At 37.5% G+C, this 27892-nt stretch overlaps 1 protein-coding gene across 2 annotated transcripts in view; it reads right to left on the reverse strand.

Moving 5' to 3' along the window:
- Window positions 1-4824: 4824 nt before the first annotated feature.
- TRPS1 (transcriptional repressor GATA binding 1) overlaps window positions 4825-27892 on the reverse strand; it is a 258854-nt gene continuing 235786 nt past the window's right edge. For both annotated transcript variants that reach the window (XM_043601624.1, XM_043601623.1), the window contains exons 6-7: window positions 14697-14819; window positions 4825-11445 (exon numbers count right to left, since the gene is read on the reverse strand). In XM_043601624.1, the coding sequence (XP_043457559.1) occupies window positions 10384-11445; window positions 14697-14819 (1185 nt within the window). In that variant the 3' untranslated portion in view covers window positions 4825-10383. The remainder of the gene's footprint in view (window positions 11446-14696; window positions 14820-27892) is intronic.

Raw genomic sequence — 27892 nt, forward strand, 5'->3', positions numbered from 1 at the left:
AAACATCTCTTAAATGTACTCCATCAAGGGGCGCCTGGGTGGCTCAGTCGGTTAAGCGTCCGACGTTGGCTCAGGTCATGATCTCACGGTTCATGAGTTCAAGCCCTGCATCGGGCCCTGTGCTGACAGCTCAGAGCCTGGAGCCTGCTTTGGATTCTGTGTCTCCCTCTCTCTCTGCCCCTCCCCTGCTTGTGCTCTGTCTCTCAAAAATAAACAAACGTCAAAGAAAAAAGTACTCCATCAGACTTTCCCATCCATGGCTCCAAACTGCTTTTGTCAGTGTGCTGCTGACCAGGGCCAGCTTCATGGGCATATGCAAGTGTGCCGGTGCACAGGGTCCTGAGCTTCATTGAAAACTCTGATGGCACTGTCCTGAAATCTCTGAACAAGGGGATCTGCATGTTCAATTTGCCCTGGGCCCCACAAAGTGTATAGCCCATCCTGCCAGAGACCATTTTCCTACTTGACCGATCAGCAGTATCTTCTCAGGTCAATTGCCCCCTGCCTCGTGATACATTTTTGTTTCCTTGGCTTCTAAGATAACTTCCTTTTGTTTTCCTTCTACCACACAGGCAGCTTCCTCCTCAGTTTTTCTCACGAGTGTCTCCTCATTGCCCAGATTTCAAATACTGGGTGTATTCCCACCTGTTCCCTCCCTAGATTATCTCAGCCAGTCTCATCGTTTTGAATACTGTCTAGACGCTATGGCTAACTCCTAACTTCCAACTCCTAGGTCTAACCATCTATTTGACCTTTGGACCTTAACTGTAGCTAGTCCCCAGTTTCACTCCTTTCCCTCCCCACTCCAAATCCGATCCATCAAATCCATTCTTTCAGTTTGCTCAGATGAAAAATCTTAGAATAATTCTTGACTCTTCTCTTTGTCTCACACCCTGCATCCAGGCCATCTAGTTTGTTCTCCTTCTAAGATTATTTCTGGAATTTTAACTGCTTTTCTGTCCCTCTTATCTCTTGCAGGGATGACTAAGTTAGCGCCCAACCTGGTTTCCTTCTATCCTCATATCCTCACCTCCTAGGATTTATTCCAAGCATCGAAGAGAATGATCCCATGAAAACATACATCAAACAGCAATCCTCTGCTCAAAGCACTAAAGTACTTCCCTGCTTCAGACAGAATAAAAGCCACGCTCCACAGAGTGGCCTACAACATCCTAAATGATCTGATCTCCTCTTACGTCCATACTTTCACCTCTGAGTGAGTTTCTACATACTCTCCCTCTGGTTTACCTGCCTCAGTCACACTGGCTGCCTTGCTCTTTCTCAAGCTTACCAGACATATTCTCTCACCTTGGGGCTTTTGCATGAGCTATTCACTCGCCATTTCCTTCTTTAAGTCTTCGCTATAATGATGGCTGTACTGTTGGTTAGCTTAATGAACATGGCATCCATCCCCTGCACTGCCCCTGAACTCTGTTTTTCTTCTCTAGTGCATACTTCACTTTCTAACATGGAACGCTATATATATGTTTGTTTACTGTGTGTAAGTTTATTGTCTGTCTCCCTTCCATACAAATAGAGGAGTTTGGGTCTGCTTTCTTTCACTGAGGCAGTCCAAATGCCTGGAATAGTGCAAATACCAACATAATACTCAGTTGGTATTTGTTGAATGAATGCATGAAGCCTGGGTTTATACTACACGGGTCATCACCAGCCAACCAACAAACAAGAATAATGGCAACGATAATTTCACTATAGAAAAAAAATTAAGGCAACTACGAACAATAAAGTTGTAGAAAATAATCCATCATAATGATATCAAATTGATCTTTGTAAACTAGCTAGTGTATTTATGCTTTTTCAGATACATGAATTCATTGGGTAATATGTGGGCTACATAGAGAGAAAATATCTAAGGAGATTTAAGCTCTGAAGAAAATACCATTGGCTGTAGAGTACACTAAGTCTAAAAACTGGCTAATGTGTAAACATGATGAAGGCAGACATTGCTTTCACATAACAGGTGGTACATGTTCTGCAAAAAGGTCTGTGATGTCTTCATGGGGTTTGAATTCTAAGTATTCCTGGGAAATTGCTTACAATTTAGTGCTTCTGCAGTTTTAATTTGGAAATTCACCTATTTATGGAAATAATTTAAAGAATTTCTATTGTATTTTTCTGCTAATAGCACTTGCTACCCCAGTCTCTACTACTTCCCTGAAGAAAAGAGTTAATATTTTGTTAAAATATATATTTGTTAAATTATATATATATATAAAATATATAACAATATTACATTATTGTTGTTATTAAACAAAGTTGGAAGAAGTCGTTGTTACCTCCTATACAAGTATTTTAACATTGACGGAAGGTGACTTTCAGATTACTGACATCCTGAACATATTGGAGAACAGTTTTATAAAACTAGCAATAAGGGGGCAACTGGGTGGCTCAGACAACTTAAGCGTCTGACTCTTGATTTTGGCTCAGGTCATGATCTCACAGTTGGTGAGTTTGAGCCCCGCACTGGGCTCTGCACTGACAGCAGAGAGCCTGCTTGGGATTCTGTCTCCCTCTCTCTCTGCCCCTCCTCCACTTGCTATCTTTTGCTCAAAATAAATAAAAATACACTTCAAAAAAAATCATTAAAACTAGCAATAAGATTTCATTATAAACATTGCTTTTATTTAAAGAAAATCCTGAAATTATTCATTAAAATTATCAACTATAACATGAAAAAGCCCCTCCCTCCTCATCACCTGTTAATGCTTTACTTTTCTACTGCTGTTAATTTCACCCAAACACCTGACATGAAGAGGGCTACAAGGACATCTTGGACGTTACTGGACATTAACTGTAGCAACTTTTAATAGTTTGGGAAATGTCTTAGTTTGCACCAGTGTGGTAAAAAAAGGAAAATCATACTCGGGGTTACAATGACGGAGAACAAAAGTACAAACTAATTAGCAGTACGCTCAAAAAAAAAAAAGAAGAAGGCTTGTTTGTCTTCTGTGCAAATGTTTCTCGTCTTAAGCAAATTTGGCTCTGAAAGAATCAGGCAGGTGCTGCTGCCACGGTGCTTTCGGGTTTCCTGGCAGAGCTGGAGGTGCACTGGGACCGGAGACAAAACCCAGAGGAACCACAGCTAACCTCAGCGCTTTGCCCAATTTCCTCCCTGCCAGTTACCAGAGTTCACTATTGTTCAAGCTCCAGGGGTCACACATTGCCTGTCTCGGGTGGAATTTATTCTGAACAAGTGTTTTGCTTGGCTTGCAATATTAAAAAAAAAGAAAGAAAGAAAGAAAGAAAAAAAGTCACTGACATTAAAAATTAGGAGATTTCGCATAAAATTACCTTTGTCCAGTTTTTCTTAAAAACTGAAAATCTGCAACCCAAGTCAGTTTGGCACTGTTCTTAAGAGACGGGGAAAGGCTACCTTTCATCCAGCCCTCCAGTTCCCAAGGTCTCCACCCAGCTGGCTCACCCACACAAGCCACTTGCCTGTTTCTTTTGTGTGACTGAGTTTCTGACCCCTGCTCTACCCTCACAGAGATGGTAAGGTGAGGACTCACAGTGCTAACTTGATCTTCTTTCCCCTCAAACAAGGGTAAACAGCTGATGCTTACAGAGTTCTTTCTGAATGGGATTCTGACAGTTCCGGGTGAGAACAAAGTGGATTCAACTTTATGTGAAACATGCTCCCTGACAGAAAAACCAAGTTGTATATAAAGAAATCATATTAAGTGATTTCTACTCCACTCTTATCTAGAGAATGTTGCCTCCAGTTGTGAAGCTTCTTACCATTATGAAAGCACCTCAAAGTCTCTACTCTGTTTTCCAAGCAAGAGAAAAGAGAAAGAGCTAGAAAAACAAATAATAAAAGGATTTGTTAAGTTGAGGCTCACAAAAATTAGAAGTAAGGTTGTGTAAGGGGGGTAGATACTAATTCATTTGAAATTTTCAAAACAAATCTTCGAAGCAATAAGTTATTTAAATACTGTAAGTCCTGTCTTCTTTGTGTTTTTCTTTCTGGTTAAAAATACTTGGGTGGGGGCATTTGGGTGGCTCAATCTGTTGAGCACCGGGACTCTTGATTTTGGCTCAGGTCATGATCTCATGGTTCCTGAGATTGAGCCCTGAATGATCAAGCACTACACTTAGTGTGGGGCCTGCTTGAAATTCTCTCTCTCTCTCTCTCTCTCTTTCTCTGCTCCTCTCCTGCTCACGGGCTCTCACCCTCTCTCTAAATAAATAAATAAACTTAAAAAAAAACAAACAAAAAAACACTTAGGTGAATTTACCCATGTCATTTTCCTACCTGGGTTTCTGATTGCTTTTGCCGCTTCCCTCTTTCAAAATCATCCTTTAGGAACCCTCCTCTGATTAATTTCGTTTTAAGCAAACAATGTGTGTAATATATTAACATATTAATATGAATTTACGGAGATTATCAGGATCTTCACATCATATGTGGGTACACTGAAATGAATCAAAGCTAAACTTCAAACGCAGTTTTTATATATCGTAAAACAATCATTACCCAATACTCAACACTCAATACTTAATAAATGTTTTTGAAATAAACACAATTTTTATTGTTAACCCTCCTCAAGAAACTAGTATATATATTTTTTCTTTTATACAAGATCTATCAGTAAAAGATTGGTTAAAGAAAAAAAAAAAAAAGCAAAGCAAAACAAGCTGAGAGACTCCAGGACCTTTCAATCTTAGTCTTATTTTTGAGAATGGTGATTTGATTTCACCATCTCAACTCATCAGAGCCTGTCTATATGTCACAATGGTCTGTGTTTCCTATTTCTACGTGCATGAAAGTGAATCCATATAAACCATACCAACGCCATTATATATAACTGGTGGTAAAACTTTATTATTCAAGTTTAGATGTAACAGACATCTTTGCTGCCTGAAGATTGTTTGCATAAGAAATACACCAAGAACATGTTTGTGAGTAGAAATGAACATGCACTATGAAAACAAAATTAAATAAAACAAAAAAAATTCCATGTGTTGTAAGAACAGACTATTATAGCCAACATTCTAATATTCAAATCAGGACTACAAATTGAATTTTTTCTTAGCAACATGAAATCATTCCATATGAAAGACATTTTCTGCTGGTGAATATTGCTGTAAGTTAATTTTACATTGGCATTTTGAGATGTTTCCCAACCCCGTCCCACCCCCCCCCCCCCCCCAATTCCATGTTGTCAAACAGTCCACCCTAAGGAATTTGGCATTTCTTACTGTGATATTTGCCTTGTTGGTAGCCATTAAGAAACTATGGTTTTATCAGCCTTGTAATAGTTTTGCCTCTTCATAGTCAACACTATAGGCTGCCTGGTATGATATTTACAGCTCATCTTTTTAAGAAACATGACCCCAACCTTTTCTGGCCCTTGGGAACTGAGAGTTTAAATAAGCCCCTTGGCCATATAATAATACTTGGCATTCTCATGGTGCCTTTCAACCAAGGATCTCAAAGTGCTTTACAAAACAAGTACTACATTACCATTATTATTATTATTATTAATATTATTATTAATATATTTTTTTTTCCATTTTACAGGTGAGGAACCTGAGGAACGAAAAGAAAAAGTGATTTGCTGCAGGTCATATAACGAAAAACAACCAGGGGTAGAATCAGGATCCAGTTTGGGGACTTAGGGGTCCTGAAGGACCATCTTCTCTGATGAAGGCTATACGTTATTCCCATGTAAAATTACTCTCGCTTTTCTCTGGTGTAGGACGGAGTGAAGCTTACAGCTCTACCTTTCCTTTCAAGAGAACCACACATTATCCAGTTTCCATGTGTGGATCAATGTTGAATTTCACATTTTCTTCATCCCTGACTTCACACACTTCTGCCCTAGCATCTTTCAGAGGTCTTAATTACTGCAAATAATTGTGGATGATTTCTCAACAATTGCACCGCTATCAGGAACGTGTGAATCAGCTATGAAACAGTAATGGAAAACCAAAAGGAAGTGCTCTCCAAATAAGCCCTCCCTCTGCCCTTGGCCAAGTCTTTCTTTTGGAAAATAACCCAGCCCTTCAAAGTCCCAATGCATGTCTTTCTACCTTTTCTCATTTACAGCTGCCTACTCATAGAATTCCACCTGACACTACCTACCTTTGGTTAGCATATTTTGTTTCATATTCTGGTTGAATTTCAATTCCACCATTTTCTCCTGTGATCTAGGGACAGTCAGCAAGCTCTCACCTACTTGCTTACCAAAGATGCCTTGCATTTTTTGCCATGACCCTCAACCCAAAGACCATGAGCTCATGTAAACTGTAGGGAAAAGGCTGGCATACAGCACAGAAACTGACCACTAGCTTCTTTACTCCATGTTTCCACCACTGGATGACAGATATCCCCACTCTAGAATTGCGCTAATGTTCACTAACTAAATAGGCAGGCAGTTCAGAAGTCTCAAGACAGGTCACCTTGTGATGTTTTGCAGCCACACAGCAGAAGGCTAATAATTATTTTAATAGCAGTATTGATACTTTTCGATTTATTGAGAAAAATGTATATCCTCAGGCATTTTAAAATATATATACATTTAATATTTTTGGAGCTGTATTTGCATTGGATCATAATAGATTATGTGCACATGTGCAATCATAAACATAATGTGCTACCACAGGCTTCAACAAAGAGCTGTTAAAGATAATCACTTTTTTTTTCTTCTCATTAATATTACCTTAGAAAAGAATCCCCATGCTTGTTTTCTAAAATCTACCTTTACTAAAAGAGAACAGTTTAGAATAAAACATCACTATCTTAAAAGTTGATTTTTTAAAAGAACATCTCAATATGTCATGTAGAAAGAATGGGCACACTCTTTTCCTTTTGAACTACAGAGTTAACATGTTAAGGTTTAGAGCTCCATCCTTTTCTCATACACTTAGAGTCCTGTAGTGTCTCTCAATCCACATCCTTCCAAGGTGGGCTGGCTCATGATTTTTCTATCCCAAACAACAGTATGAATATATGGGTGAGAGAGGAAGAAAGAAAGAGTAAGAAAAGGAAGAATGAATGCATGAGCTGGTCCTGACCTAAAATTTGACCCAAAACTTGATTCAAAATAGAGACAAGTAATTTCAAAAGACTTACAGTTTTTCAATGGTATACAATTTTAGCTGGCATATAGTTTTCATCATAGGGGAAGCCTTTTCCAAGAGGGGAAAATCCTAAATCATCTTGAAAGTCCTTAAAAAAAAAGGATAAGTACCTAAATAGCTCATTTAATATCACATTTTAAGGCAAAATCATTTGGAAACCTTAAAACCAAATTAAAATAACAACCAACCACTTTTGTAATATATTTTGTGAGATGGAACAAAGGCTTTCAGAAGTCAAAAAACAGGGGGTATTTTAGTGTCACAGTAAGTTTTCATCTTTTTAAAAAAAGCCCAACCTCTTCTCCATCAAAATATGTATAATAATGAAAACAAAAATGAAAATAAAATAATCAATAATAAAAGAATATGGAAGAAGATCTATCGTGTCAATGCTATCCAAGAATATTCTACCAAAAGTAGACTGACCATAAATATTTCAAGAATAGTGATATGTATTTTCCAATGCTAATCGTTACTACTATGTCTGTCTTGAGAAAACAAAAATCAGTTGAAAAAAGAAAACAAAAACAAAAAACAGAAGGAATACATGCCAAAAATGAACAACCTGTTTGTGTCCGACACACTGGAGAAATTGTTTACCGAGTAGCTTTGCCCAAAAAGTCATACCCAAGTTAACCAAACTTCTGGCATTTTACTGATTTGAGCAGTCCACGTGTAATGTTGCTGAAGGATTGCCACAGTGCACTTCGTTACTAAGTCCTTTTACTAAGAAAATGAAAATGAAACGTTGTTTCGTTGTTTGGGAAATCTCCTCTCTTTCTGAGATCTTTCATGGCCACCTCTCAAGTCTGCCTGTACATTTTGAGATGCATTCATTGAAATTCCTAAGAAAGATAAAATTCTCATCACATAATTTGAATGTTAGAACTTCTCATTCCACCTCCTCATTTCAGTTTATGTGAATATCAGAGCTGGACAGGTGAGACCAGAATAGGGCCCTTTAAAAATAAAACTGAAGCTGAAGGCTTAGTCCTGATTTCTTTTTTCTGTCTCTTTCTCTCCTTTTTTTTTTTTTACATGAAAACAAACAAACAAAAAATGCAAGAATGGAAATGACAACACATCAAAAAGACATTTTAACTTCATTCACTACGACAGTCACAAACTGGTTGAACTCTACCTGCCATCCAACTTTAAGAAACAAAGACCTGGCACTGGGAAAAAGAAACAAAACCCAAACAAAACACAAACAATAACAAAGCGACTGGGAATTATGTAAAAATGAGTGCAAATGCGGCTACAGAACGCAATAAAAACATCAGTGCTGCGGGTTCCAGCAGCACTTATCAAAATAATTTCTGAAATGTTTCATCTGAAACATAGACAAAGCAATAAAAAGAGGATATATGTTTATCATTTTAAGCATAACAATGTGAGTTAAGAGCTTAAAAATTAAAAAAAAGAAAGTACTTGGAATGAATAGTGCTACCCTTTTTTTTCCTAAGTAGGCATAAAAATATTTTCATTTCCTTCTTGTTTTCCATACCATTATATCAAGAACTTTCATTTGTTTCATGTTACCGTTTACAACTTTAATGCACACACACACACACACAAAAGATATCTACCGCAATAGAAATAGTTGCTTCATTTCCTTGTTTGCTACATTTGCAAATGTAAACAGCTAGGCAGAGCCAGAACTGACTCTAATGCATGATGGAATATCTTTGTTGCATACGTACACTGTAGAAAATAATTATTCAATATGTCAGGCACCATTATTTGAAATGTAATACATTAATATTTACTAGAAAAATAAGTTTTTTTTTTCCTATTTGTTCTCCCAACTTCTTTAATGAAATAAGTTAATCTGACAGTGCATCCAGTAGCTTGTAATATCTTCTACATCTCCGTGGCAAAAAATAAACTACTGGTTGGGACAATATAATGCAAATTATTAAAGTCAGTCCTTGTACATACATCCTTGTAGCAAGCATTGAGGCTCGACTAACAGCACCTTTAACCAATTATTTAATGTTTAGTTATTTAGCCCTATTTCCCTGAGCAGTTATGCTGAGGAGTTTTCCCTTCATGGATAGTTTTACAAAGCCTGAAGTATTAAAAGTACTATGAAGATATACTTCTAAGAATCCTATTTAATGCTACTTAACTAAACCTGTATAAATCTAATGAAGGGAGTGACTGGTACATATATCAACTATCAGTCTGTGGTAACGTAACCTTAGACGCTGCCTGGCCACAAAGTTTGGAAATTATATTTAACCAAAAGGAAATAAATAAAATACAGCAGGTTACCTTATGGAGAAATACCATGTATTCTGAACAAGTTAAGCCCATGGTCTGAACTTTTATATCCATCGAATCTTTTGAACTGAGGGGGATCCCTTTAGTTACAATGTGCCAAGTGAGATCGGTGACCAAGAGGAGGCTTAAAAAAACAAATCCAAACTGCTTCATCACATACAAGATAGGAATATCTGGCTAAAGAAAAGAATTACTATGTAAGCACTGAGGGCACTGTTTTTAAAAAGGCATAAATATTGGGACAAAATGAACCTAAGCTGCAAATGAAAGGACTGTTTTTGAAAGGAGTATCTGAACATCTAAAGGACAAAAATATCAGAGAGGGTGTGCATGTGTATGTACAGGCAGGGCTGGCCCAAATCACTGTGCCACCGTCTGTCACTTTCCTCGCTGCTCTCTCACCAAGCCTAACCACAGCTCACATTTCTAGGTCTAAATCCGAAACACCGTCAATGAGAGGAGACTGATGTAAGAGGCGCCATTTTCCTTTCACTGCCCTGGAGATTAGATTTCTCCTCATCTGCCTAGGATTTCATGATACTTCTAAATTTAGGCAACAATTTATGGGTTGATGAACAAATGGACCAATGGCCAGCCCAATACTGCATTAGTATCATAATCTGTAAACCCTTTCAAATTCGAGATAGCTTTGATCTCTTCCTTTACAAACATAATAGAGTCTGGAGATACTTCTTATGGACCGTTTCCACAGTACACATTCGCCAAGATGGTTCTGACTTGCTAGGTTCTAAAACATGACTATTTACCATCTTCCATTTTTTTTTTCGTTTGTTTCTCACTGACCATTTGTCTCACTTTTTAATCTTGGTAACCTACTCATCAAAAGAAAGAATAAAAGAAGGGAATTTCATGTTGGATAAGGCAGGCTCTATGAAGTATTTTTTTAATAGGTCTTCATAAGACATTACAAGCTATTGAATTCCCATCAAGAAAACCTATTTCTATTTAATTGTGCTAAGTGCTAAGGTTTTACTCTTTAGGTTTTCCATTTTTTTCCGCTTGTGCATTGTTCCTATGCAGGCCCCTCTGGATATGAGTTGTGAAGTCATATTTGTCCGTGCAAAGATGCTGGCATATGCTGCACTGGAAAGGTCCACTGTCACCATGGCAACTCATATGCAAAGCATACATCACTTCATCCAGAAAGACAATGCCACAGTGCACACATTTTGTGGAAAGTTCATCTTGAGTACTTCTATCAACTTTCTCTGTTTTTACTACATTCAAGGGACCTTCACTTTTTACACTTGATGGTGCCTTCGTTTTCTCCTTGGAGGCACCGTTTGCAGTTGGCCCAGGTCTGGAATGCTTGATCGCCAAATCGAGAGGAATGTCATTGTCTGATCCAACAGCTGAAAAATGAGGAGGCAGATTGAAGGTGGGATAAGGCACATAGTTTTGGCAAGGATTTGGTAGGCCAGGCACATGACTCAAGTAGTGCGGATTCCCAGGAACGGAGAGCTTATATTTACTCCAGAACCGCAGCCAGTCAGCTTCACTCTGGAAGTCATTATGTACAAAGGGAAGTCCGAAAAGGGGGTACTGGTACTTTTCAATAGGGCTGCCTGGTGGTGAATAATTCGGGTGCTTCGCAGGTCTCATGTACTTCTCTATGGGACTGCCTCTCTCAGAACTTCCTTTCCCTTCTGATACGGATGAACTATTTCCTGGGTCTCCAGTACTTTCCTGAGGACTTTTTATCTGAATGTGCAAAGGTTGCATCCTTTTGTGAATATCCAGAGTTTGGCTGACCAGGACTGGCTGCTGAGCAGAATGGCTTTTAGTCAATGAACCCTGGGCTTCGTATTTACTCAGGCTAGGGAGCGGAATTTCTCTCTGGTGACCTTCAGTTAAATGATCTTCTGACCTCCTCTCTAAGGGGCTTCCGTTGACCTGCTCCTCACTGCCACCCCTCTGGTGTTTGTTGAGCTGCTCAGCCTGAAGTGCCTCTGGGTTAAGGCGCTTTCTTGTCCTTCTCCTAATAATCTGCTCACCGTTGTTTTGTTTAATGATGTTTAAAGGCCTGGGAGTCTGCAGAGAAAACACACACACACACACACATACAACACATAAAAGGAAAACATTAAAAAAATGCATTAAAATGCATTAACCATTCCTCGCAAATATGAACCACGCTTAAGTTCAAAGCAAGGGTAGACTTTATGTTATAGATTTACTAAATCTCCTCCTTTTGCCCTACGCGGGATCAGAGGGAGGAACCAAAGCACACTATTTTAGCCTAATTAAATCATGTCCAACTTCGCAGGGAGGACTGAAAACTTTAATCTACTTAAAAACAGCTTTTCCAAACTCAATAGATTTTGGAATTGCAGCATTGAATGATAAAACTGTGTAGAAAGTTACTTGAAGAAACGTGATTTTTCTGAAATATTTCTCAACTTCTGAGTCATGCACTAAGATGTCAATACAGGAACATGGGCGATAGCCTTTATTGACAACTGTGGAAAAATTATACATTGCTACAGGCTGAACTGGGTCCCCTCATTCATACGTTACAGCTCTACCCGGCCATGTGCCTGTAGCTGGAGACATGGTCTTTAGGAGGCAGATGAGGATAGGCAGATAGGCAGAAGGTGGCTTTCTGTAAGCCAAGAAGAGAGTGCTCCAAACAGGACCCAACCACACTGATCCTCTGACCTCAGACCTCTAGCCTCCAGAACTGTGTAAAAATACATTCTGTTGTCTAAGCCACTCAATCTATGGTATCTTGTCATGGTAGCCTGAGCTGACCAATAACATGCATTCTTCTAAATAACTGCGAATGTGGATATAAAGCTATTAAATATCACAGCATAAATAATCAAAGACAAAGGAACAGAATCATGAAGAAAGACATCAGGTAATCAAAGCCATATCAGTGGGAGACTTTTTCTTAACCTCTCACTTTTATTTCTCCTTGTTTAATAGTATTTTACATGCATAATCACTACAGAAGATTTTACTTGTTAACAGGTGAAGCATTTGTTTTCTGGTGAAAATACAAATTCCTTTGTAGCTTTGGTTCAAATACCTGATACGTCATTCTACTCTGTGCTCAGATCGAATGCTTTCACTCAGGTTGGTTTTTATTCAGGTTAAGCACTTTATGATTGGTATTTAGATTACAGGACTAAACTCTATAGACAAGACTATACTAATAACTTTACTTGTAGTAAAGAGCTCTTTGATTTATAAAATCAAAAGAATAAGTTTAATAAATTAATGCATATTTATAGATGAAAATTTAGGGAAATTTTTTTTAAAATTTTATAAAACATTTATTTTTGAGAAACAGAGAGAGACAGAGTATGAGCAGGGGAGGGGCAGACAGAAAGGGAGACACAGAATTCGAAACAGGCTGTAGGCTCTGAGCTGTCAGCACAGAGCCCAATATGGGGCTCAAGCTCACAAACTGCAAGATCATGACCTGAGCCGGAGTCGGACGCTAAACTGACTGAGCCACCCAGGCGCCCCTAGGGAAACCTTTAAGTGGCTAAAACCTGATTTTTCTAAAAGATTACTTAAATCAGCAAATCATTTCTACATAGAATATGAATATATATGTGTGTGTGTTTATATATATATATATATATATATATATTAATTTGTGAATAATTCCTAGAAAGAATGCACTTGAATGCAAGAGAGTATCTTTTACATGTTAAACAAGATCTGGGTCTAAATCCTTTTTGGAATGTTTCTATTGTCACAGAGGCATTTTGAAGGCAAGAAAGATAACACACTTGTTGCTGACAATTCAATTACTGGTTTCAGGATGAAAATTCCACATCCCTTGGATATACCATATTCATTTGTTGAGAATGTTCAGGTTTCTAAAGAGCTCATATTTGTATTACGGAAATATGCAGTATTTAATCTATATCTTGTAAGGAAACCGGAAATTTGCATTTTTACCCTTTTAAAATCTTTGTAACTTCTGTAACAGTCTTTGACATGGATGTGAGCATAACCTTTATGTACTTAAATTTATGATTTAAAAAAAAAACCTCAAAACTGAACACATCTTGTCTCTGGAGAGATGAATATTAAAATAATTATAAAAAAGAGTTTACTTTATATCATAGTTGTTAAATTATCATAACCTGGAAGAGCAGTGGTTTAATTAATTCTTAGCCTATGATTGGCCAGAGTTCAATTAAAATCATTAATGTCAGTGCTCATTAAATGAAAGCTTATTGCTGTGTTTAAATGGTGAAGGTGTAGAAAAAGTAAGTTGATGTGGTGGTGGTGGGGAGAATCTTTCTGCTGGCTATATGTAATAACTAAGGTTTTACAGTTTACCACCAATTAGTATTGTTGGCAGCATGCATTTTTTAAAGAGTGCTTCCAATGGTTCATTTATGAGGACGTTTTGTCTAAAACCGTATTCCCTGTAGCTGTAATTTATTCATTGGCTGTGCTACGAGCTATGGTAAAATGCCAAACAAAATGAAAAAGGCAGAGGGAAATAGATTTCTGTTTACTAAGTGGGGTATTCCTATTTTTAAAGGCAGTTCTTGTCAGCAGATAAACTTTCTAAACTAAAAAAAAAATCCTCCGGGAAGTCACACACACAGATAGAGGGGGGAATTTGTGAGTTTAAACTTGATTCTAGGATTCTAATTAAAATCTGACAAGAAAGGACCGGAAGGACCTCAGTGAGGCACAGAAAGAAGTCAGCCAGAGATCTGAAAACACAAAGCATCTTCGCACCTTACTCTAGCTGGGATGTGCGCTGTTCAAGCCCTCAGACGCCTCGCTGGAATAAGTCTATCGGAAGAACCTAAGAGGTTTACCTGGTGTTGGTGGCTCCTAGTTCAGAACCACTCTTCTGAACGCGCCTGACTTCCAGCCCCCAAAGCAGCCAAGATGACAACTGCAAATTCTAAAGTTAAGCTGAATATAAGCACCCTTTCCCTGCCCTATATTTTATACGAGTATACATTTTTTATGTAGTTTTGAACTTTTAAGGTTTCTCCTTTCTGCCTAAACTAATTTCACCAAAGTCTGATAACCACTAGTTTGACTACCTGTTACAAAAGTTCCCAGAAATCAATCATTTTCCTCTTTTATATCAAAAGAAGCATAATGCATCGCTAATGATCTCAAATGTATCTCCCCATAACACTGGAGGCCATTTCACCATAAATCACATGTGTTCTCAAAGTGACTGTATTAAACTCTGCGGGAGCAGGCATTGCAAGCCAGGGAATGGTACACATCACACCACAGACCAGGCTGCTTTAAAAAGCTTTTCCTCAAACAGTCTAACAAGTTCTTACCGAGTGAAGCTTCTGGTAGAGGCCACACGCGTTGCATACATATCCGCCATTTGCATTCTTTCGCCAGAGAGAGGTCTTTGTGGTCAAGCAATTGGCACAAAAAACACCCGAGCCTCTACGCCTCTGAAACAGGGAAAAAAACACAAGGTCAGAGGTGAGTCACATGATCAGTGGAGTTAGACCAAATCAACCCAGGAGTTTTGTCTTTAGACTAGCAACAATGACAGTATAAAACCACACTGCCCATAATGAGGTCAGGTTCAATTGTGTTTAATAGGCACCACTGATTTTCATTATAATTAACCCTACAGTGATGGATGAGGTGTGTGCAACACCAAAGGCTTTTCACAGAAACAGCTTTAACTTTTTGAACTTTGGGTTTTGTGCCTTTAATGACGGCTCCTAAATGCTGAACCCTAAAATATACCTTTTAAAAGTGTCAAAACAAAAGTCAAAAGACAGAACCTGGCAATATGTTCAATACACTTTAGAAAGGGGGGGCCGCATGCTACCTGAGCTTTAACATATAGTCCAGCTTATAATAAATGTGGCATGTGAACCGTTTAGAATTAAACCTGATTTGTGTCTTTTTGTATGTCATTCATGCAACGCAAGTATGAAGAGAGTATAGCACACTCAGTTCTAGTTTTTGGCGTGCAATTGTAAACTTTGAAAGAGAACACCCTCGACTTCCCAAAGCTGAGGGGACCATATAAACTTGTGCCAACTAGAAGTACAGTGTTACTGAGAACCCTTATGAGGTGCCTGCTTAAGCCAGACAACATAGTCCCATCAATGGCTGTTTATTTCATTTGCCTCAGACTTGGAAATCACAAGCGTTTCCGAATACAAATTGATTTTAGTGGGCTGAATTCCGTAATCACCAGATTCAAAAATAATCTAGGAATATTTAAACGTAGATAATTAGCATTGCTTGTTCCATTCTTGCTATCAAGTAATGATTCCATTAAACTCATTGAAACAAAAGTCAGGCTGTGTTTGTAGGCGCAAACGCGAACAGGCAGGAAATGAAATGCTCTTGCTACGAAAAAAGACAGCCTGAATTGCAACTTCGCTCTCCTTTCTCTAGGAAGTGAAGCCTTTAATGATAAAATATTCACGTTAGATAAGGAGTGGAAAAAGTCTTGCTGGAACCCTATTTTGTTATAAATTTAGAATTACAAATACCATAAGTCAAAATTTCAGGGATTCATAAAATTTAGGCAATTTATTTAACTTGAGTCCATACTGTAGACGAGTGGTATTCTTGCCAAGAAAATACAATGGTTATAATTGTACTCTGATACATTTCAAATGGAAAGCTTTCTGCAGACATAATTTTGGCTTCAAGACTGGAACACTTTCTTGGCATTGAAAGGGCATTTGATTCATCGGGTGTTTCACAATGTATCACTAAAAAGACCTGGTGAGCAGCCAGTTCCCTATAGGGTAATTTTTCCATCCAGATGCAAGTGCTATCAGAGGCCCTCGTCAGCTAAACTAATTATGATCTTGCAATTGCTGATGCCTGCTCACTCTAACATTCGACATCCTCCATTAATCATCAATACAAGGAAAATGAATGAAACGTAAAGAAATGAGGGCTGGTAAGCTGCACAGCTATAAAAATCTGAAATGAGAGCAATAATTTAACAAGATTGGGGGGATGTTTTTAGTGTGCACAAAGTCAGGCTAACAATTGCCCTTTTCAACCAAGAACACGATTTCATTAGTGTAGCAGGTTGTGCTACTTTAGGTGATGTAATAAAAGCTAGATTTTTCACAAAGATAATCGCTTGCTCCCCTTTTCCTCCCTCTCCACCCAAGTCAGGACCAGGAACACATCACGGTTAGAGAGACGACAAATGTTGGGTGTCAGTCCGCAAGTCCCAGATGGGACCTACTGCAAAAGTAGAGACTGCTCCCTCCTGAAAATGAATGAACTATTAGATGCTATGTTTATCAAACATTCTGGGGCCCCTTTTATCTGAAGTAGGTTGGGGAGCCTAGTTAGGGTATAATTGTGAAACTTCCCCTGGGGCCATGCCATCTTTTTCCTAGATCTAAATAACACGTTTGGCAAATAAACACCAACTTGATCCACATAAAGGCAATGTAAATGTCCATTTGGAAACTAACCCACATATATGGCTGAGGCTCAAATTTGAATGTGTAACCATTCACTCCAGCCTGCTTTTCTTTCCTTATGCCCTGGGTGCTTGACACAGCATGCCAAAGTGGGTGTAATCCTGGTTTCAGAGCGCGTTTCAATCCTTGCACAATTCTGTGCTTAATTCTCTTGCAAAGAAAATGCCCTTCATTAGTTAGAGGGAAAGTCCTAAAATTATAGCACTGGTTTCCATGGGCATATCTTGCTTTAAGGAGCACTTATGCTCGACTAAAGAGGTATATTTTAGGAAAACTATACCTTATTTTAAAGACATCAGGGTATTCTGGATTCATTTACCCAGAGTCAGTATAGCATGGAGGTTAAAAATCAGATTTAGGAGTCAGACTACTTGCATTCAAAACATGTTTCTGCCTTTTTCCAGGTGCAACTTTAGGCAAGTCACTTAACCTCGCAAAGCTTCAATTTCCCCATCTTTAAAGTGTGAGCCTCCATAGGATGTGGGCAAATGGATGCAATTAAAACAGTGCCAGGGACACAGCAAATACCCAGTAAGGTAGCTCTTTGTCAAAGGGATTCAATTATATTTTTGTAAGAGAAAAATACTTTTTTAGTTTTGTTTTCATCTCCTTAATCTACTTATTGACCATTTTAGAGATGCTTAAGATCTATAGTTGGATATTATCAAATGCATTTCATTTGTGTCAATCTTATCAAATATGAGAATGGAAAGTTGAGTCAGAGTGAAATATCTAGGTGTTCACACCTAGAATTCAATAGGAGCATACTTGTGTGGGGGTGGAAAGTAGGAGGGAGGTGAGAAATACTTCACATATTATCTCCCATCTACACAAATTTATCCCTTTGGTAAGCACTATACAACCTTATTTTTGGTACACTTGGAATTTCTGGAGGCAGCAGAGAATGTGGGATAAGTGGACAGTATCCTTAGCTGTGTGATCACAGCTATCTCTGTTCCACACCTCTCTGAACCATAACATTGATAAGAGCCCTGACATGGTCCCTCTGCATGTAATGTAACCTGGGTGGACACAAAAAAGCATCCTTTTGAAGTTATCAACATCCTTAGCCCAACCAAATGTAGAGAAGCAGTCTGTTGCCAAAGGAAGGCAGAATAGAAATCTCTCTTGCCCCACTTTTTAGGAACAAGCGTGGCCTTGTTAAAGGGAAAGAAAGGCACTGAAGACTTTTTTCATTCATAGTATATCATGCATGACAGAGTTTTAAAATATTTTGCCATTCTCCTTTGTACTATGTTTATTAAGGACAGAAGTCGTGGCTCCTAAGAGTCATCAAATATTCTAAGTAATAAGCACCTAGGACAGTGCTCTGTCTTGAGAGGCTCAACATTAATAAGTTGAAAATAATCTACTGGAATTAAAAGAACAGGAGAGAGGAGAGGTAAGGACGGGAGAGGTGAGGAGAGGAGAGGGGAGGGGAGGGGGGGGAGGGGAGGGAAGGGAAAGGGAAAGGGAAGGGGAAGGGGAAGGGGAAGGGGAAGGGGAAGGGGAAGGGGAAGGAAAGGAAAGGAAAGGAAAGGAAAGGAAAGGAAAGGAAAGGAAAGGAAGAGAAAGGAAGAGAAATGAATCTTACCTGCTATTATTTTTTTATCATATTGGTCACTCCAATTTTGAAAAAAAAAATGTTTTTAAAAAATATTTCTTTTAAATGTCTCCCATTTGAATTGACAAATTTACCTCCAGTTAGGCAGAGATGACTAATGATGTTGCAGAAAAGAAAAATCAAGAGAATTAATTTTCCAATCCTACATTTCACACTTATTTTTTTAATTTTTTTTCAAAGTTTTTATTTATTTTTGGGACAGAGAGAGACAGAGCATGAACGGGGGAGGGGCAGAGAGAGAGGGAGACACAGAATCGGAAACAGGCTCCAGGCTCCGAGCCATCAGCCCAGAGCCTGACGCGGGGCTCGAGCTCACGGACCGCAAGATCGTGACCTGGCTGAAGTCGGACGCTCAACCGACTGCACCACCCAGGCGCCCCATATTTTTGAGGAATAGTCTAAGCCAGGTACTTGCGAGGTCCTGAGGATACAAAATCAGGTAGAACAAGGCTCCAACTCTCCTTTATATAAGTCACTATGGTCATATGTTGCTGACGGCTCTATATGTGCATGTGTGTGTGTAAATAATAAGATTACTTCTTTTCTACAAGCTGTTTTTAGGAATTAATAATAACTTATACCTCCATGACATTATTCAGGAGAGAGGAGAATCAAGTCCCATAAGGTCAATTGTGGAGAAGACATGAGAGGAATCCGTAGCTAGGGGATGACACCAGTGGTGTACCTGAGGGACGTATTTAGCAAGATTCTTCGCCTCCTCTCAGGCCGAGGGGAAGCTGCACTATTGTATACCTAAAGCCACGGGAGCCACACATTCTCTGCCCTTGGCTTTCTCTAAGTGCCTCTTCTACTTCTTTGTGGGTTTAACTGAAGTAAAGAGTGAAGGAAGGTGGGCCCCAAACCCATATCAATAAGAAAGTCACCTCAACTGAAATTTTCTGAAGAGAAAATTCTGGAATCAACAATCTGAGGAACTTTTTTTTTTTAACTTCAAGTTTAATGTTTGCCTAGAACTTTTCAATCACATTTGTGTTGCCTTTATATAATTTCTGTTGGCTGATAGTTTCCTGTGTGAAAAAGGAAGGATGATGACAGAAACAGTTAATTATAAGGACTTTTGAGGCTAGCCCAATGACTGACCTAGCAAATGCTTTTCAGTGATAATTACTGAGAATTCTTCGGGATCACTTGTTTCAATGTATTATGACCACAATATTGACTTTCACAACAGCAATTTAGATGATGAATTTGGACAACCATTCATGTTAGGATTTGAAATAGAAAATGACACGCCCATCTTTTAATATAAGTACAGTTTAAATCCAACATAATTATTTTTCCTGCTTTGAAGTGCACCAAGAAGTATAAAGGAGAAAATAACTAATCAAACAAATAAACAAATGAACAAAAAATTTAATATTAGGTTCACAGCTAACCACTGTGTGGTATCGCTGTCATTAAATTTTTCTGAAAGCTTCTGATTCAAGTTTTGCTTTTAGGGGGGCTTAATTCATTAGTCAGTTATATATCAGTGGGTTGAGACTTGGTACAAGCCCAAGGTACAAGCCCTGGGCTTGGTTACTAAGCCCAGATGTGACTTAAGAAAAAAATGAAAAGGTTTAAATTGGTTTAGCTGTTTTTATTGCTCATATTATTATTTGAAAATCAGCCAAAAACAAACATTAAGGTTTTCAAGTTCCATTAACAAAGAATTGATTTCATTTGATTAATAAGAAATATTGACTAAATTATTCATTCAAGTGGCTTAATATTTAAAGACATGCGTATTTGTCTCCAAGATATTAAAGTCTCCATCGGTGAAAGAATTTGTGCAGAAATGGTCCTTTATATTAGTGCTCTATGAATAAGAACTATTCTGAAACCATGTAATTATGTAACGAGCTTTGATAGGCCGAGTATTTACTCACATTTTTTATGGTTTATATCTTAGCTATTTTAAATCAAATCAATCTGAAATTTAATATACATGCTGTTAGTGCAGATATACCTCAAATATTTTTTAACTCTTTAAATAATTTCTGTGTTTATTCTATTATATCAAGAATCTTTTGTGAATTTCATTTTAGGGACATGTACAAATGGCTATAAGAGAAACTTTTGGTACAATTTTGTAGCAATAAAATTTCAATGCTAAATTAAATCAGCTTGGGATAATTACTGAATGTCCACCATGTGCCTGGCACTATGTTACAAATGGGGGTTACAGTGATGTATGCGACAAATATGGCCTGTCATCTCTCTGGGTTTCCAGTAGAATGTGCTAAAAAATTGTTAATTTATGGAAATTATATGTAAACTTTTCTGAAGAAACCAAAGTACATTCTATCAGTAAACCTTTATCTATCTATCTATCTATCTATCTATCTATCTATCTATCTACCTACCTACCTATCTATCTATCTATCTATCTATCTAAAGATTTTATTTTTACATAGTCTCTACATCCAACATGGAGCTTGCACTTACAACCCCACGATCAAGAGCCACATGCTCCATCACCTGAGCCAGCCAGGCACTCCAATAAATCTCATTTAAAGGCTGAAAGTTATCTACTAATCAGAGAGGTTACTCTCTGTGCTCCTTTACAAAAATCGGTAATAGTCTAGTCATTTCAGAAACAAGTTGATACTTGTTTATTATCCCATAAGGAATAATACCCTGTAATAATAGGATAATAATCAATAACATTACCTTATGAACTACCAAAAAGTTGATATGTTAAATAATGTATTTATTATTATCATGTATCTAGTTGACATTCAATAATTATGAATAAACGATGACTACTATTTTAGTCATCATCACTGTTATTACCACTTGGTGACACAGACGGCCACCTCTTCCTCCTTCTAATCTTCCCCAAGAGAGGATTCACCAGCTATTGACTACATATCAGTAGACCCTACAGAATGCACAGAACACAGTACCTAAAACCACTTAAACACAGATGGTGGCTTGCAACAAACATCTTTAAATTAATAGCCAGAATTTTACTGAAAGCACAGGCAACCCAATGTTTTAGTAAGAGCAGGGAAAGAACGCTGCCGACACAAAGCAATAGTTATCAGTATCTTGACTGACTTTTGTTCCAAAAAGAATTGTGAAGAATTGTGCAGCTGAAATGGGTTGCACAGCAAGTCTCTGCCTGATTTAAAACAGCCCTCTTTGCCCTCAGATTTCTTGCCAGAAAACTGAAGAGACTCTACAAGGTTCAGCCAAGCACCCATCTTACAATCATCCTATCTCAGAATTTGGAAACAAAACCTGTTTACCCTGCTTATTAAATTCACTTCCTCAACACATCAGCAATGATAATGGAGACCAGTGTAAACTAAGCTCACATCCCTGGCCAGGAGCAGTAGAACATGCCTCTGTTCCAGAACATGAGGCAATCCATACTCGAGCAATCATGCACTGTACCCAGGTATGAATGTGCCTAAGACTGATCGCACTGACACATCACCATGTGGGAGCTGCCCCACGTATCAAGAAATGCTGGTGTGCCAAACACATTAGCTCCATTTCTTCTGAGATGCAATTGGTGTAGAGAGATAGCAGAAAAATCAAGATTTTTCCATGTATATCCCACACTTCAAATTGTTCATCTGCGGAATTTAGAAATTTCTCACACACACACACAGAACCCATTACAAAGGTTTGAAGGACTCCATCTCCATTTTTTGACTTATCCCGTATTTGATAAATGAGCAACCAAATATCCAGTGTCATACCCAAATTACATAAAGAACCAGGACCAGAGGGGCGCCTGGGGGGCTCAGTCGGTTAAACGTCTGATTCCCGGTTTCCGCTCAGGTCATGATCTCAGATTGAGATTGAGCCCCGCATTAGGCTCTGTCCTGACAGTGTGGAGCCTGCTTGGGATTCTCTCTCTCTCTCTCTCTCTCTCTCTCTCTCTCTCTCTCTCTGACCCTCCCTGGCTTGCTTTTTCTCTTTCTCTTTTTCTTTCTCTCTCTTTGTCAAAAATAAACTTACTTAAAAAAATTAAGAACCAGGACTAGAAAAACTGAGATCTTTGGAGTTCTACCCACATTGTTTCTCTAATAGTGTTCCGCCTTTACAGCAATATGTATTTAGACAGCTCAAACTGTGGTTGAAAATTTATGTCTGCACTGTCTTTTTTCATTCCACGTGAAAGTCATTATTGTCAAAAGAACTACTCAAGTCTTTCACTACTTCTATTTCTGCCACCACGGATCCGTTTTCACCTTCAGCTACAACAGTCATTGGAGAGTTTCTCCACAGGGACTTTCTTCCACGCCAGTGCCAACATCTGACACTGAAAAGGAAGAAAAAAGGCTTTCTGGAGGGAGGCACAGTTAAACAATTTTAGCACCTCTTCAGCAAACTTCAGTGTGAGAATATAGTTGATCCTGTTTTAATAAATTTATTGTACATTTTATGTAAATATATTTTGTAAACACATTTATTATGGAAATTATTCACACTATAAAAAATAAAAATCTTAAATGATCATGATACAGAAGAAATCTGTTGTAGAATAAACCTAAAGTGCAAGGGTTTACCTTCCATGCACTTAAATAAAAACACAAATAGAGTTATTTTATGTATTACTTATGTGGTGTTGCCTTTATAATAGGTAATGATGATGATAATGGTTATTTTGAAAGAAACAGAAAATACCAAGAGTGCCTGGCTGGCTCAGTCAGTGGAGCACGCGACTCTTGATCTCACAGTTGTAAGTTCGAGCCCCATGTTGGGTGTAGAAATGACTTAAAAGAAATAAGATACAATCTTTAAAAAAAGGAATTCTTTTCATATTAGCTAACAGATAATAACTGGTCCATAAAGTGTTTCCATCCTCACGGCATTCACATGGTTCTTCAATGGTTCCTAACATTCTTTTGATAAAATTTATGACACTTTCCCCAGAAAAAAATATGTCAACTGTTCGTAAAATAACTTCAGGCTGTTCAAAAGAATGTCTTTCACAAAATGTATCCAAAGATTTCATATGGATCTGAATGCCTGCAGATCCAAAGGTTAAGAACTTCTAACATATATTATCCAAGTTTAGATTAAAATGAATTACCAGGTATTATTATTCTCCCACCGTATTATTATTAATAAATTATTATTATAATCAATACTTAAATAATTATTATTAAATAATATTTAATTTATTTAAATTTAATAATTAATATTTAAATATTTAAAATTATAATTTAATATTATAAATTAATAAAATCTATAATTTAATAATTATAGCTATAATTTGATAATATAATATTATAATTATAATTTAATAATATAAAATAATTATAATTATTATAATTTGAATTAATAATTTAATTATTAATATTATTATTCTCCCACTTTAGTTGATGAGGTGAAAAGATTGGGAATGGTCGACTTATCTAGCGTCAAAAAATCCATCGTAGTCTCTAAGTCTAGTTAAAAACACAACACTGTATTCTAGAAACCATTTCTGAATCAATTATCTATAGAATTCTCTTGCTTGACTACTTTTTGTCCCTTCTGTTTTTTTTTTTAAAGTGGGCTCCACGCCCAGTGTGGAGCCCAAAATGGGGCTTGAACTCATGACCCTGAGACCATGACCTGAGCTAAGATCAAGAGTCAGACAGACACTTAAGTGACTGAGCCACTCAGGCTCCCTTGTTCCTTCTTTAATAATCACCATCACACATCTAAGATTTCTCAAGACTTACTACATATAGGATTATATACTTTAGGCTTAGTTCACAAAAATCCTAAGAGACAGGTATTATTATAATTGTTGTTGTTGTTATTACTGTTATTATTATTCCCTCCACTTTACAGGTGAGAAAACTGAGGCCCTAGCAAGGTTTTCTCAGTTGATAAGTGGTAGGGCTAAGATACAAACCCAGGTCTCCCTCACTTAAGAGCCACAGTTCTTAACTATGTTTCAGGCCCTAGTACTAAAAAGGTGATTGGGGAATTTTTACCAAAAATATTTCACCATAACTTGGCTTTGAAGAACACTTATCTCTTCAAACCACCCTATAACAGCTGATTGAAATTATGCAAGTTTTGAAGTACCAGAAAGAAATGACTCATCCTTGATCAGATATGGCAACGATCTGTTTTGAGGTTGATAAATACAGTCATAGCCAGAGGAGCACAGCATTTGGCTGATGGAGAGGTAGTGGTAGGGAAGGGGGATGGGTATAGTCCACATGTTTTAATCCTGCCATCTCAAAAAAAAAAAAAAAGGCAAAAAAATGTATGTAAAATAAACCTCCACTTAAAAGCAGAAATGAGTCGACACCATTGACTTAGCTCCTAATAATGCCAGTTACAAGGGAGGACAGCTGTGAACTAGAATCTCTGTTTTTGCATTAGTCTTGGCTAGAGATAGGGCAGGAAAAACGACGCTGGGTTTTGACAAGTTCTGTAAACACATATGTTCAGATAACAATTTACTAGATTTACTTTATATACTTGTATGTTCCCTGGCAGAGACCTTTTGCAATGTGTGGTATCATCAGTATTCAATAAAAAACACTGCCAATTCTGAAAGATGAGGTTATTTTAATAAATTGCTCAGATTTGGATAATATGAAAATATTTGTAATTATTTCCCCTTAAATAGTTCCCTTATTATATATATATATATATATATATACACATATATATATAAATGTACATATATATGTATATATGTATATGTATGTGTATATGTACATATATATGTATATATGTGTATATGTGTACACACATATATACGTACATATATATATATAAGTATAAGTTATTCATCAACCTATGGAGTTGACTTTGATACTCTCCATGTGTGATAGAGTTTCCATTTCATTACAGAGCAGCTGAGACCAAAATATTCTGAACTCTAAACACTTTTTACAGGCTATCAAGTTGAGAGGATACAGTACAGGTCAGATGTTAAAACATAGCGTGTAGTCTGCTCAGCAGAAGGGCAGCGATTGCTGCTTATTTCCCCTTAACAGCATACAAATTATGGAAATACAGTTAAATATACTGAAGTTTGAAACAATTAAGAACCAAGTTAAAGATCTGCAAATGTGTGTCAATAAGAGACTCTGACACCAAATATGCAATTTGGACTAAATACTTGATAAGCCTATATTGGAAATACTTGTATTATTGCATCCTCTAGGATTTAAACACACGGGTGGGGAGGGACTAAGAAAAAGGAACCTGAACTTCATTTAATTTTTGAATCTATAAATAATTCTTTTAAAATGTTATCTCATTTTTACGCAGGTTTGTAATTCCTTGGGACACATGAAGTTGTAGGTATTTTAATACACCTTTCCAATGGTTACAATAAATGCCTAGTATGTTATGTCAATGTTCAATCGAAGATGTATCTTCAAAGGAGAACTCTGTAACTGCTATGGGTAAAACCAAGCTCGAGCAGATAATTTCATTACAGAGGCACTGTGCAGACGGGGAAATCTAAGCTGAGTTTTAAAGTTTTAATAACATTATTTTAAAACGACAAGTTGAAATTATGAATTTCCTTAACAATAATGATGTAATTTTATAATAACTGAAATCTTTCACGGGAAAACTGCTTCTTCAGTAATTCACACAGTCCATTACACAGGGAAGTACTCTGATAGGCTGGCCCTCTGTCACCCGCCCCCACCCCGCATTCAAATAGCTCACGTACATGACTTCCTTTTCCATTACCAACTTGTCTGCAGTACCATCTGTAAAAACGAACACATACCTTGTGCTGCCAGTTTCTGCTTTTGCACGTCCATTAGTGGGACTGGCTGCAGCTGCTCAAGAAGAAAGCAATGATTGTCTTTGCTTTTATATATATTTCCCCTCCAGTCCTACCATATCAGCGCAAGGCAATACATCGTCTTGAGGAGGAACTGCACTTAATCACCTTCCTCGGACCCAGTTCTCTGTGTGATCTGGAGTTTGTTAATCACACTGTATCACAGACCAAAGCAAGAACTACCTCATTGCATCAAGCACTCTCAAAGCGACCCCTCAGTCACTCCTACCAGAAGCAACAGTTAAAATCATTTTGTACTGTAACAGTCTGTACACGGAGTAAGTATCAGGAAACCAATACTGAGGCCTGGAAGCAGCACATCCTAAGACACAAAACTCCTGGCGAGTGAGATTGTATTTCACGAGAGGGGCTTTGAAAATAAAACACAGCATCTAACTTTACTAAGACTTTATTTTCCCCTGCATTCATGCTTATTCTTCTGTTAGCACTATTTTTTCCCTAGACAAACATTATTAAACTGTTCACGATCTTTGCAGAAGTAGCAAATATAGCAAAGAAATTACCCCAAATTAATTTTTAAAGCGATCTGCCTCTAAGAAACAACAATTCTCCCTATTGTGGGAATGATATGAATGAAAAAAAAAAACCACCAGCAATTACTAAGTTCTTAAAAATATTTCAGAAAAAGACTTACAGAGAAGGTGAAATTAAAAGCACACACAAAAGAAAGAAAGAGATCCAAAAAATGATTTAGTCTGTTTCCTGTGCTATTCCACATTTACAAATTTACCCAAAATATATCAAAACTACTCTTGTTCTTAAGAGGTATTTTGCTGTCAGTGTGTAATCAGCTTTGGAACATCAGAATGCCAATTCTACCTTAGCTTCTCATCTATTAAATTCTCTTAAATCATCAAATGGCTCTGCTTTCTCCGCATTTAGGTATAGGAGATAGAATGCTGGATTCCAATTATTTACATATGTAAGTCGCTCCCAGAGGACCAGGGCTATTAAAGAAAGGGCCTATTTTTCTTTTAATCTTTACATTATCAGTGCACTGCACATAGTAGGCATTTAATTAATAACAGCCGAAGTGAACTGACCTCTATCCGAAGAGAGGATTCTGCTAATTTCAATAAACAGACATTGTGTTAAAATATACATATGTGTATACATATATACATGCTATGATCACCAGGTTATACTTGAAGTGAAGCTTTATTCATGAAATCTGTATGGCAGTCATCATTACAAAAAATAGGACTTGGACTGAAAACAGTTTCCCTTTCGTGAAATGCAAAATAAAATGAAAAAGTTATGTACACTTTTTAGACTATATAGTATATGACAGGGGGGCGGGAAAGAAATGGACTTTGCTTAAGCTTCTGAGCAATCCGCAAAACTAGTAGATACGGCATATGTTGATGTGTATATTTGTGTATGGATACACACAAATGAATCCATTGCAACATTTCAGCACGGACGTAGTGAAATGCTGCTAGTTGCTTTTATTTTCATTAAAACAATATCACATTTTATAAAGGGCTAAAATACCAATGACGTTAAAGAGAAAAAACTGTGAGTTTCCTGGAGAGAGGAGAATAAACATAACTAACTACATGTACAAAAGACTAAAAATGAAATGAAGCAACAGACTAGCTAGGACAGTGTCTTATATGTCAGCCTAAT

The sequence above is a fragment of the Prionailurus bengalensis genome, chromosome F2 (assembly GCF_016509475.1).
Source record: "Prionailurus bengalensis isolate Pbe53 chromosome F2, Fcat_Pben_1.1_paternal_pri, whole genome shotgun sequence".
Lineage (NCBI taxonomy): Eukaryota > Metazoa > Chordata > Mammalia > Carnivora > Felidae > Prionailurus > Prionailurus bengalensis.